The sequence below is a fragment of the Vulpes lagopus genome, chromosome 19 (genome assembly GCF_018345385.1).
Source record: "Vulpes lagopus strain Blue_001 chromosome 19, ASM1834538v1, whole genome shotgun sequence".
Lineage (NCBI taxonomy): Eukaryota > Metazoa > Chordata > Mammalia > Carnivora > Canidae > Vulpes > Vulpes lagopus.
In genome coordinates this window covers 49737737-49751466 of record NC_054842.1, presented here as the reverse complement: position 1 = coordinate 49751466, position 13730 = coordinate 49737737, and the positions used below count along the sequence as shown (strand labels likewise).

General features: G+C 43.1%; 1 protein-coding gene across 6 annotated transcripts in view; it reads right to left on the bottom strand.

The window, feature by feature from the left end:
• MME (membrane metalloendopeptidase) overlaps positions 1 to 13730 on the bottom strand; it is a 137339-nt gene that overhangs the window by 51880 nt on the left and 71729 nt on the right. For all 6 annotated transcript variants that reach the window (XM_041733930.1, XM_041733928.1, XM_041733926.1 and 3 more), the window contains 5 exons: positions 10128 to 10289; positions 9061 to 9141; positions 8878 to 8973; positions 8642 to 8760; positions 6661 to 6726 (listed from right to left, as the gene is read on the bottom strand). In XM_041733930.1, the coding sequence (XP_041589864.1) occupies positions 6661 to 6726; positions 8642 to 8760; positions 8878 to 8973; positions 9061 to 9141; positions 10128 to 10289 (524 nt within the window). The remainder of the gene's footprint in view (positions 1 to 6660; positions 6727 to 8641; positions 8761 to 8877; positions 8974 to 9060; positions 9142 to 10127; positions 10290 to 13730) is intronic.

Here is a 13730-nt window from a genome sequence, read left to right as displayed (position 1 = left end):
CTCTACGGCTTAGAAGAGTATCTGTCACATAGTAGAAGCTCAATAATTATCTATGGTTTTTAAAAAAATGAATTTAAAATTTCAGTATATTAAGTACATTTCCCTCACTTTCTAGAAGTCATCAGACTTCTATTCTCAGCCCAAGTCTGGAACAGTTTCTCTCAGCTTGTATTTTGGATAAGTGGGCAAACAAAACTCTCTCTAGGTTTAACTCAGTTCCAGCTTGCACCTGCTCATCTAAAGGACTGCAAACCTCAGCTTGTGCTCTTTCCTTCTTTTCTGGTCTGCATTTTCTCTTATTCAGGCACGCAGATCCTGGATCATCTCTTTCTGGCTTCCAACCATCCTTGGCCAGGTTCCAAGTCCTCTATCCTCAACCCTCAAACATCTCCATTATTTATAAACTCCCGGTTTTTCTAAAAGGATTAAATTCTTCATGACTCTGAACTCCTTCTTCCCACCATGCCTCAGAGCACTATGTCCTACAGTTCTAACTTCCAGTTCCTGCCTCACCTCCCCTGGCTCTCATCTGCTACCCCAGGGGTTTTCTCACTTTTCTTTTTGCTCTGAAATGCTTTGTGCAAATAAATATCTTGTTGATGTACAAGCACGTAAAATAAATCATGCTGGATTGTCTTGAAGTACGCAGACACGAGTGTGTGGCCCCACAGACCCTCTTCTGACACCCACGAAGAGGTCGTAGGTTTGGAAACCACCACTCTGGCTGATGCTAACATCTCAGGTGAACATAGAGCATAACCATAACTATAACCCAGGGACGCTCAAATATTTAGGGTTGCTAACCTACAGAGTTCTTTACAAAAGAGGATACGGTAACAATTAGCCTTGATAATCTACAGAGGTAAAGAAAGGAAAGCCTTGAAGACAATTCCAGTTTATGCCCAAATACAGAGTTCAGAGACTCTTCTAAAGGTGAGCGATTTCTTAAGAAAATTCAGGCCGTCATTCCGTTCAGTCCGTCGGTCAATATACAAGAGCTTCCTCACATAAAGCTGGTTCCATTGAAAAATCCCATGAATGAGATGATTACTTTTTTGGGGTAATGTCTATGTCTCCTATTGTTTTCCTTGAGTAGAAATTTATACCCTTGGAAGGGCTAGAATTCTTTCAAATCTCACTACTTCTGTCCTTTGAGGTAGGGGTGTGTCATTCAAGTTAATCAGAGTAGGTTTCTATTGCTTCCAACTAATGTTCTTAACTGACACATGGATCTTTTAATCTGTGAGTTTAAGCAAGCCATTTTACTTCTTTGGTTCTCTTTCCTCATTTGTAAGATAAGGGTTAATGGTTTGGACCAAACTCTAATGTCCCATTTAGCTCTTCAAGTCTGCCTATGTGCAACCTTAATTATTAGGAAAATATGATCCTGGGGCACCTGCGTGTTGCAGCTTGTTAAGCCTCTGACTCTTGATTTTCGCTCAGGTCTGATCTCAGGGTCATGAAATCAAGCCCTGAGTCGGGCTCTGCATTCACCTCAGAGTCTGCTTGAGTTCCTCTCTCTGTCTGCCTCTGCCTCGCTCCCCGGCTCTCCTATAGTTGTAACTTCCAGTTCCTGCCTCACCTTAAAAATAATAAATTAAAAAAAATAATAAATCTTTTTTTTAAAAAAAGAAATAAATCACTTAAAAATTAAGTCTTTTTTAAAAAAGAAGATATATGATCCTGTCATGTAAAAAATATAAATATATCTATATATGTTTCTGGTTTTTATTGCCTTAGGGTATGTTCCCTCTATGTGAGGGAAAGAAGAGTAAACAAAAAGGAATGCAGGTATTTAAATTTAGAATAACCAGATGAATACAATATGCATTTCTCAAAATATAACATTTAAAATTGCCAGAATAAAAGCACATAATAAGTTGGAGAGGCAAGAAGGTCTTTTAACAAGAGAAGGAGGTTTTTCTCTTGGAGGAAGAAGGTAAGAAATAGTTCTTGAAAAAAAAAAAAGCCTCATCTATTTTCATTACTTACTGGTGTAACAGCATAAGGCATTTTACTATTTTGAATGCCTTCACAACACAAAAATTCCATTTGGAGGGTATCAAAAGCAAAAAGCTCCACAAAAAGAACAAAACAAAATAAAGTAAAAAAAAAAAAAAATGGAAAAAAACCAAGCTTCCATGAAGTAGAAGCAGCAAAAGCTTTCTTAGTAATATGCTGTTAAAAAAATAATAATAATTGAGCTGTTTGCATTGTTCATAAGAAGTTTGGTTTAAGATTGATTATCTGAATGAGCTGGATATCCCCAAGAGGGGGGTCAAGGAGGACCTAGGGAAATGGGCTTAGGTACTGATTTGATCAAGACCTATGATGAGGGCCCTTCTGATCAAAGAGGGGGTGTGACCCTCCCTCATCCCCAGCCCCTGAAGCATAATCTGCAAAACCAGATTCCACAGTCTAGTTTGAAAATCACTGGCTAGAGTGTGAGACAAAGAAGCCAGACTTCCCTAGTCAAAGATGGAGCACACGTCTTGCTAAAAAGTTGGTGACCTCATGTTGAACTTCAAAACTTTTCTTATTTATTTCCAATAAAATAATGTGGGACCCACAAGTCGAGGACCCACCGAATGTGTGAATATATCTCAGGCAAACTGAATATAGCAGAGGAAGAACTGGAGATTAAAAAGAGGAAAAGTGATACACGGTTTGTAAGATGTTTATAAGATGCTTGGGAAATAGAGTCCATCAGCTACTGATGTTCTAGAGCTCACATCTGCCCCAAAGTCAAGGTTAGGAACTAGGAGGGACCTCTAAGAAATGGGATGTTTCTGCCTTCCTTTTCTTTCCTCACTTCTCTACCATCTGTCCCCTCAACCACTGATTCATCCTCTGATTCATTCATTCAGTATTCCTTTGAGCATGAGTAAGAGTCAGAATCCAGGCTGGATACTGGAAATAAAACAACAAAATCAGTGAGACATGCCACCGTTCCCACTAATTTTACAGTTTCCTATGAGGGGTTGGGGGGAGGGGAAATGACTTAAAATAAAAAAGTATCCAGAAAGCTATGTGCTAGGGGAACATAAAGGTATCTTCATCTAGTTAAAAGTTCCAGGGAAGGCCTTCATGAGGAAGCACTATCTATCTATCTATCGATCTATCGATCTATCTATTCGATCTATCGATCTATCTATTCATTCATTCATTCATTCATTCATTCATGAGAGAAACAGAGAGAGAGGCAGAGACACAGGCTCCATGCAGGGAGCCTGATGCGGGACTCGATCCCAGGAACCCAGTTGAGGCAGACTCAACTGCTGAGCCACCCAGGTGTCCCAAAGAAATAAAATTTAACAGTTAATTTTAAAAGGTAAAGGAGACGAGCACCTGGGTGGTTCAGTTGGTTAAATGTCTGCCTTTGGCTCAGGTCATGATCCTGGGGTCCTACGATGGAGCGAGCCCCCAAGTCGAGACTGCTTCTCCCTCTCCTTCTGCCCCTCCCCGAGCTTGTGCGAGCTCTCTCTCTCTCTCTCTCTCTCTTTCTCTCTCTCAAATAAATAAATAAAAATCTTCTTTTAAAAAAATGAAAGGTAAGGAGAAAGGAAGGGGGATGGGCAGATCCAGGTGTGTGTGGAATGTTCCAGGCAAAGGGAACAGCATATATAAAGGGAGCAAATCAATGTAGACCAGTGATTCACTGATATAATCGTATCAAGACTTCTTCCAGCTTTATGCCTTCCACTGGATGTCGTTCCGTTAGCCTATCCTTTTCATCATTTTTTTTTTTCACGAAGCAATACCACACTGAGGAAAAAGTATTTAAGGGGGTTAACTTTTTTCAGAGACAGCAAGGCAGTGGGAAAACTAGAATCAACTTTTACCTGATAGCTGGCTGGGGATGCAGAATAGAAAGTAAGTGCGGGATTACAGGTGGAAGTGACTGGGAGACGGGAGCAAATATCATGGGGGCAATAAGGAAAAAAATTGGAATTTCTCCTGTAGCCACATACACTCCTCTAGGGGTCCCCCCTCCCCAAATAATGGATTTTAAAAGAGGAAGAGGGTCCTGAAGTATTCTAGTAATTACCCGTTTCCAGGATGACAAATGTCATCCCACATGCCAACTCCTTTCCACTGGCTGCTGGGAGCTAGAGCGCCGACCTGAGAAGTACCCCAGGGACCGAGGTTAGCAGGAAGGGACCGAGGTTACAGGGACCAGTAGCCCTCTCTACGGAAGCGGGGCAAGGCAGCAAGCAGGCTGTGTGTCTGTGACTCTGATCCAGATCATCGAAGGGCACCTAATTTGAACCAATGACTTCTGGGCTGCAAATGCCAGTGCTGGGTTTTCTCTACCACTCGCTCATTCAAAGAACCCTCCTGGTTGAAAGTCCTACTCTCCGCAGGTTGGAATGAATGATCTGATGGGAGGTGCAACAGACAGGGACGAAAGTTCTGGCTCTGGTTCTACGATTGCTTTGCTGAGTGTTCCAGGGCAAACCTGCGAGCCTCAGATTCCTCTCCCATATTACTCATTCTAGATTTGATCACCGACGTGTAGTTTGGGTATAAATACCGTATTTCCCAGACCAGAGGATGCAAACTGTGGCAGGACTGCTAAATGCCTTTGGGGTCCAAGATTCCGTTTTTTTAATGAGTAGCAGAACTTTTCTTCCCCGTCAACCAGATTCTAAAGAGGCACCTACCTCCATGGCCCCCCACATTACGGCTACGTACCCCAGCCTCCTTGATAGTTAGCAGTAGTCACACGACAATGTGCTAACCAATGGCCTGCATGCAACTTCTTCTGCATCCTTTATATAAAGAGGAATCTTTTCTTTTCCCTGTGGCATGAAATGTGAACAAAGCATTGGGGAACCAACTCTGACCAAATAGACTCACACAAAACACGACAAGAGGTTGATGTTAGCAGGAAGGTGGTCAAAGAAGCTGTGGTTCTTTGGATTTGGAAGCTGTAGGTTAACAGGAGACAGAAATACTCTGTTGGAGCTTCACTATTTTTAGGTCTCTCCGTTACCATAGCTTAGCGAGGACCCAACTAACTTACAAACTCAAGCACACACAGGGACCAGGAAGTCCATATAAATCGATCCTCATCTAAATAAAGACTGTTCGAACCTGGAGAACAAATGCAGCAAACACAACAGCCATGTCCAACCACTGCCGCTTGGGAATACAGGCCTAGAGTTTCCGGTCCTATAAAGTTATCAAGAGATCTGGATCCTCAAGTAAAATCTTACAATTTTTAAAATTACAGGCAACTGATCCAGACTTTAAAAACACAACACAACTGCAGGTTAAACAAAAATGCCTTGATTTGGACTCAAGCCTATGATGGGCCAGTTTGTGACTTGTTCTAGACTACGAGAGAGCACCGAGTATAAAATGCACAAAAATACACCATCATCTTAACGCTGCTTTTTGAGGGGAAAAAAATAAACTTTATCACATTAAACGTATACACTGACTGCCAGGTAATCCTTGATATCAGAGACATTAAAGTACAAAAAAAAAAATGCACGTATTTATAGGATTGGAAAAACCTGATGTCTTTAGGGCACAATCTTAAATATGAAAAACATTCCAGTTGATGATGCTGACAATGAAATATAATGAGTCAAAATTCCTCAATCACCCTCAACTCTGCAATAGGAAGTAGCTCGAAAACCCTATAATAGCTGCAGCCCACACAGTAACTAGGTTTATAATGAACTCAAATACCCCACCTCCATTTACTGTCTGTGCTCCTGATTGTGGCCTTTTTTTTTTTTTTTTATAACACATCTTTCCCTTCATTTCAATGCAGCGGAGCCCCTCAAAAAGATATTTTACAGTGAAGTTAGTCCCTGTCACTGGAACTTAATAACTATGCAAAGTGGGTTTTGGCATAAAGGAATTAACAATTCCTTTAACAATTTTAGCTGAGCGGGAAGTTCAGCCACCCTGCTCCACTGTCCCCCATGAGGACCATCACCTTAACGTCTGAGTTACAGAATCGTCACGAGGACGGCACTGAGAGAACGAACACCTCTCCCAGGCACCTGATATACCTCACAGGGCCGTGTGCATCCTGTGTTGTGTTTGACACCAATCAGCCCAGGCAGATGGACATCGTGTGAGGGCAGCAGGGCTCTGGGACACCACGCAGCCCTGCAGGACGTCCCGCAGTCCTGGGCGGAGGATGCCCCTTGGCCCACTGACCCGTGTTGGAGGCAGAGGCTTGCCTGAACCCAAAGCTTCCACCTCGGTAGTTCCCTGAACGTCACATCCACGAGCTCTGAAAGTGCACCGTGGGCCATGATGCGTCTCACAACGGGCCGCTCCCGGATCCTCGTGGGCACCACCCGACACCATGATTCATGCATCTGCTCACTTTTTCTAAGTGATGCCATTCATAGAGGAAATGCAACACTTAACATTCACTTTTCCAAGTGGGTCATGGGACTTAAATGGTTAAGCACTGAGACCCGCACATAAGGAATTTCAAGCTTCCTGATTTCTCAAGAGAATTCCATTCATTGTGTTGAGACTATCCATTCAGCCAACGGAAGCTCAACGTGATGTCTTGGTTGGGAGTGAAGGACACAGACAGTCACGTTTAGGTCTGCCTTCGTCTTTTTCATTATTTCTAAGTTCACACCAATTGCTCCCGTAGCTTTGTGGTTTTGTTTGTTTGTTTACCTCTTCATATATTCCAGTGCAGACATAGTAGTCTCTGGACGGGAGGCCAAGTCGAGGCTGGTCGATCTATTAAAAAAAATATGCAAAGAGGAAAAGAAACGGTTCAGTTGATGTGGGACAGTTGGACCAAATACAAGCCCGGCTGTCTGTGTGCGAGCAAGATCCTAGTGTCTTTGCTGTTTATAGGGGGGACGATCAGACCACGAGTGAATGAATCCAGATGAGCCAATGGTTTCCCCGCTACTTGGAAGGGTTCCGCCGACGGGTAATTAGGTAATCTGGAAGATTCTGCTGCAGGTATTGGAGGAAAACCAGAGAAAACTTAAATGAAAATGCATTGGGAAGGATTTTTTTAATGCAAAACAGAAGGGACAGGTGGACAAAAACATGTTAGAATCTAACATCGGGAGTTTCTAAATGACACGTTTACAGGACATTTGGCTCCCTGGGATTCTAATATGCCCTCCTGGGGGACGATCTCTTCGACTCCCACCCTTAACTGGGACGGAAAACAAAACAAAACAAAACCACCCGAAAAAGTGGAAACGTCTATGGTAACTCTAGAACTGTCTGGCTGGTGGAAATCTTGCCAAAGATTTTTTTTTTTTTTTTTTAACATCCCCTACTCTAGGGGGATAAAGGAGACTCCTCCTCGGTTCTCGCCTGCTCTGCTCAAATCCTGGCAGCTGAGCGAGTGAAGGAGGAAATGAGGCTCTGCGAGTCCCCGGGCCTCCAGTGAGAGCCACCTGGGCACACGCACAGCTCTGTGGGATTGCTTCCTGCACACTGCAGGGCTAGACGGGTACGGGGCACCCTAGAGCACGAGCGGGTTAGCCCGAGAAAGCCGGCAGCTATAGAGTCCAGGACAATATGAAAGAAATAGAATCCAGAGGATGGGGATGGAAAGAGCCAGAAGGTGTCACCACAGGTAGGGCTCCGTCCATCCCTCTTCCAACCTCCCAAGTCTCCCTAGGACATCTCTTTATGGTGATGGTGGAGGATGCCGGCACTTAAGAGCCAAAGAAGTGAATTCTTTGGAAGAAAGGGAGAAAGAGATCTGCTGTAGAAGAGAGCTGGGTTCGATCCCTTTTATGATTTTCATAAAAATGGTCCTGAAGATTCATACAGTTGTGACATAAATATGAATCTGTGGCTAGCAACTTTTGGGGTACTTTCTTTTACAGGAAACCAAATAAAAACTGTAAATTTCATTCCAAACATACTCACTAAGTATTCATCTCATCTTAGGCGGCATCTGCAGTAAACCTAAATGAATGGCTTATATGAAAAAAAAATCTAATAAGTCCATTTTAAAAGATTATTTTACTTACTTTCACTGGAAAAAAAAAGTTCAGACATTCCTTAGTAACAACCAAAATTGTTTTAAAAAAATCCCTCTTCTACGTTCTTTTTGGAAGCAATTAGAAATATCTGGTTTCTAGACTTGCATTACTTACGTAAACTAAACTATGCTCCTTTCGTGAACATACAGAGGAATCAAGTGCTATTTCTACATTGGAGGCCATTTCTTTACTTTATGACATGAAGGTGCAGCATCTAGGCCTATGGTAGCAGAAAGGAGAGATAAATGTCTAAAGCACAACATAAGAAAATACTTTTGGGGCGCCTGGGAGGCTGACTCAGTCGAGCATCTGCCGTTGGCTCAGATCCTGGGGTCCTGGCATCGAGCCCCGCATCAGGCTCCCTGCTCAGGGGGGGAGCCCGCTTCTCCCTCTCTCCCTCTGCCTCTGCCCCCATGCTCTCTCTCTCAAATAAATAAATAAAATCTTAAAAAAAAAAAAGGAAAATACTTTCAAAATTGGGAATCCAGGTATCGGGGACAGAGCACGAATTTATGGCTCTATTGCTCATGCAATTCAAATGAGAATATGCATTATTTCTAAACATCAATTACAACAATGTGTGTAGACGTTTTATTAAAATTTAAAGACGGCCTTGGCCGTCAGCCACACAAACTTACATGAATTATATGGTTCACAGAGTTCTTATCATCCGTGCCAACAAAAAAATTAAGAATGACTTTTTTCCCATATTTAGAATTCAGTTGTGCAATAGACTTCTCAGCTGTCCAAGAAGTACCTAAAGCAACAGAAGGCGAAATATGCTTTTAGAAGCTGTAGGGCATTAATATGATACGATCACAACACAGGTTTCACGCGGAAATTATTCTTTAGAAAAGAAGGAAAATTGCCTTACCATATGTTTGCTCCCAATTATCCGTTGCTACTGGCCAGTCATAGATATCTGGTAACAGACTGAGCAGAGGTTGTCCGCCTCTGCTATCAATAGCAGCTTTTGAAAACAATAGAAATAGAATTAATTATGAAGTCTTCGCATAGTTTGGCACACAGTTAATGAAATAAAAAGGAGAGCACTTACACTCATTTATACAGGATCTGTACAACGTTTTTGCTTTCTGCACTGCTACTATATCCTCAGTTTTGGGTTCCTGAAGAACATCTGAAACCGAGCATTTAATAAAATACATCAATGGAACTGCTCATTTGCAGCTATAATTAACATTTTCAAAGTAGTTCCAGGAAAAAAGCTTGCCTTTGTGTGTGTGCGTTCAGTCCCTCCCTCGCCCTAAAACCCTACAGGATAAACTCCACCGCTCACCAGATCGCTATTCCTAGCGCAGAACTGGGAGTTGATTTCGTTAGCCAAGTTAGATGAAAGTCTTTTGGACGAGATTATCTTTTTTTTTTTTTTTTCGAACAGTGATGCATACTGCTCTGTCATGCGTAAGTTACTTTTTTTTTAAAATCGAGAGTAAAAAGAAATAATGCAGAGGAATATGGACTTTAATACGATAGTCTTCTTGATGGCTGGAAATAATGATCTTCGTGTGACTGTACTGCTCATGCTCCAAATACATCGACCAAACTCTTCTACTTGTTTGGATGTTTGAAAAGTAGCAAAAAATTGTTTTTCTACGAAGTAACTGCTAGAAGAGGGGAACACAAGGTGAAGGATGGTGGACAAGACTTCCTCAACTTCCCCAGGGAGAATGTCTTAGCTGGGTTAGAATAAATATACCTATTCCGGGATGCAAATGTGAGTAACGTCTTCAACACGGTACCGACCTGATACTGACTTCACCCCAAGCCAGGGTTGGAAAGACACTGGAGGTGGCGTTTAGTGGCAATCATTAATTTCTTATTATGTGAAATGGCACACAGAGGCCACCTCTACGGATGACAGAGGTTTATCATAAGGGCATCGTACATGCCCCCCCAAGTGAAAGGGGGAAATGCTGAGATGCCAACATACCCACTTCAGCCTTACCACCCCCAGAGTGACTGGGTGGCGAGCCACTAAACCTGGAGGGATTATCGCCTTTAATCTTCTGTGACATTCTCTGTAATGGCTTAAGAGTCGCAGCTTTGAAAAACTGGGTATGTTAAGAGAGAAATCTTTGATGCATAGACACAAACTCCACTAACCTTTCAAAACGACTTCAAGTTCATCTCTTAAAATGTCAAAGTTACTGTAACGGGAGCTAGTCTCAGGAATGACGTTGCGTTTCAACCAGCCTCCGCAGGCGTATTTAAAAAAGTCTGTACAGGGCTCAGCAGTGGCATCCATGTTCTGGATCAGTCGAGCGGCTGAAAGACCAGAGAAAGAAGATACAATGAAGGGGGGGGGGGTTGAAGTACTTTGGAAGGGGGAACAAGTGCTCTGTTGTTTCTCCTTTATGATCAAGTCAACTGGCCTGACACTCCCTTTCCTTACTTAATACAACATCAATTGAAGAAGAATGATGACTCTGCGGGTAAAGTCCTCCTTCCCCTTATCGTACTCGGTTGGGTGTATTCCTGAGAGGTCTCGGCCCTCCCATCGTACATCTCGCCCCCACCTTCAGATAGATGAGGTTCTTGCTAGTTCATATCTCAGATGAGAATAAATAAACAAATAAAAGAATCCCAGGCCGCCCAAGCTAGCCCAAGCCTGGGGCTGACACAAGGTGACTCTTCGCCCGAATAACTTCAGCTGCTGACTCTACTCTTCAAGGTGCTGTGACTTTGGAATGTCTCTGAGACTCTAAGGGATGTGGGATTGTTTTTTGAGTCTTTGGTTTTTTGTAAGTAATCTCTACACCCAACATGGGGCTCGAACTCACAACCCTGAGACCAAGAGTCGAATGCTCCACCGACTGAGCCCACCAGGCCCCCCCTGTGGGACTGTTCATGGGTTTTGTCATTGTGGGAAAGATCCGAAGCTGCCATTATTACTTCTTGGACCTTGCTTACAATATTTTCTGCAATTCAAATTTGACATCTGATTTGCATTTGTTTATGTAGAGTCTGTCGTTACAAAATTGGCTGAAGCTCGTTAGCTTTTCTTATGTCCACTCTTTTATCTTTGCAAAGTACGATGAAAATGCAAATGAGCCCACACTGAGTATTTCCACTGTGCGCAACTCTGACGTACGTGTCCTAGGTGCTGCGGTCGGTAGAAGGATGTGTAAAATATGAATCGCTGCCATTGAGGAGGATATTACGGAGGCCCAACGCCCACAGTTTCTACACCTGGAAGAGTGAGAAAACCTTCCCACTGTCCTCCCTCCTATTTTTTTTTTTAATCTCACGCAAGTAGAACTGTTTCACAGGAAAAACAAAAGAGCGATTGAGAATTCATCTGTATCAAGAGAGTAGAAGATCTCAAACGAGCTTTTGAAAACACTTCGCTTTCTGAATAAATAAGTTCAATTAATTAAAAACTTCAAAATGTTGCTGAGATGTGTGGATTTTTTTTTTCTTTTTCAACTGGAAGTGGTTAAGTCTATTTTCTGGCCAAATCGCAAGCCCCTACTTCTCACCACCTCCTGGAGGTGTTTTTTTTTTTTTTTAAATAATTTTTTTTTTAAATTTTTTTTATTTATTTATGGTAGTCACAGAGAGAGAGAGAGAGAGAGAGAGAGAGAGGCAGAGACACAGGCGGAGGGAGAAGCAGGCTCCATGCACCGGGAGCCCGATGTGGGATTCGATCCCGGGTCTCCAGGATCGTGCCCTGGGCCAAAGGCAGGCGCCAAACCGCTGCGCCACCCAGGGATCCCCTGGAGGTGTTTTTGGCTGCCACCTCTGGCTCCGTGTCTTTGACGCTAAGCTATGGGTGGTCTCCAGACCACTCCCCTCCTCGTGGCCTCCCAGGTTTGAACCTTGGGTAAAACTCTGTATTTCCCTCCTCCCTTTAGGGTTATGGGTAACTCTTTGGCTTCTTTTCCATACTCTTGCCATGATCGTTTTATATTCTCACTCCCTTTTAACTAGAAGTCACCCAACTCTGCATCTTGCCAGTACCATCTCCCTACTTGTCTATTCCAGACCCCTTTCACAGATTAAACTTCCCCAAATGCACTTTTACTAGCCACTCTCTTACCGGAAGAATGGCAGTGGCTTGACATTGCCCAGGTTAAATTACAAAACTCTACGATTTGGCCTCTAGATCTTTCCTAGACTAATCAAAGTCTTTCTACCTTCTCTCTCTCTCCGCCCCCCACCCCTGTTTTTTGTTTTTTTTTAAAGATTTTATTTATTTATTCATGAGACACAGAGAGAGAGACAGAGACAGAGACACAGGCAGAGGGAGAAGCAGGGTCCCTGCAGAGAGCCCGATGTGGGACTCGATCCCAGGACCCCAGGGTCACGACTTGAGCCGAAGGCAGACGCTCAGCCACTGAGCCACCCAGGTGCCCCCTCTCTGTGTTTTTACACAAATTCTCTACTCCAACCAGATGGGCTTGCTCCACGTGCCACAAACTCTCCTGTGTTTCTCTACCAGGTGCTGTTGCTTCTCTCTCCCTCACCTTACCCTTCTAACTTCTCCTCCCTTTCTTCCCAAACACTACCCACTGTGCAAGGATTGGCATATGTCCCATCTCTTCCCTGAAGTTCCCATGACTTCAAACTTCAGGGAGTATTTCTTCCTCTGAACTCCTGAGAGCTGACGACCATACACAGTACTTAATGCTCAGATGAGGTATCTCCCTGTGGACACCTGCTCTGTCCTCCTAACCATGCTGCTGATGAACTTAGCCTCTTTGTATTCCCATCACCTCATAAAAGGCATGCACAAGTGGTTATGTGTGATGACCGTACTGAGTCACCTATGAGTCCTCACTCCCTCCTCCTACACACCCCCCCTCCCCTGCTCCTGGAGGTCAGACCAGTTCTCATTCATGGCCTCCAGTCCATCCCATCCTTGCAATGCCCACTGTTTCTGCTCTGTTTCGGGCCTTCCTTCTCTTAGGCTCTATCCATGCCCTTTTGCCCAAGTTATGGCCCCAGATCTCTCCCTGCTCCAATCCATCCTGTGTGCCAGTCCAATTAGTGTTGCCATAACATTTCAGTATGCCATTTCCACTCCAAGGTTTTCAGTATGCTCCATGTGCATTTATAATAAAGTCCAGAAAATACATAAACATATACAAATATATAATAAAATCCACACCTGAAACTAGCATAACACTGTATGTTAATTATACACGAATAAAAAGAAAACAAGTAAAATCATAGATGGAATAAATGACTCTGGGAGAAATTAAGGGAAAAAAAAGAAAGAAAATGTCCAAATGCCACAACATATTCTCACTCTGATGTATCTAGTGAAGCTTCTCTCTCCCTACTTCTTCACATGTGCCGTCTGCCCCCACTTAAATGACTGTGTTCAGTTTCTGCTGTGAACACTTTATAAATTTCTGCCCTTGTGACTTTGATGATGGTGTGTTGACCCCTATTAAAAATACCCTTTTTAATCTGTTCATGTTTAGAGATTTCAGGCATTTTCAAGGCTCAGTTCAAATCCTCCTTCATGAAGGACTGTCCTTACAAAATGTGTACCAGCTGCCATCATATTCATTTTTGTTGTTTTTGGAAAAACCATTATCCCCTCATCGAGACTCTGTGGTTCTGGAAAAGAAGGGAATGCGCTTCTAGGCCTCTTACAGAGCTTAATGCTGCACTCCATCAAGATTTGTCAGTAAAAAAAAAAACTCTAACTTGAAACATCAGGTAGAGATTAGGGAATTGACTTTAAAAAGACAGAAA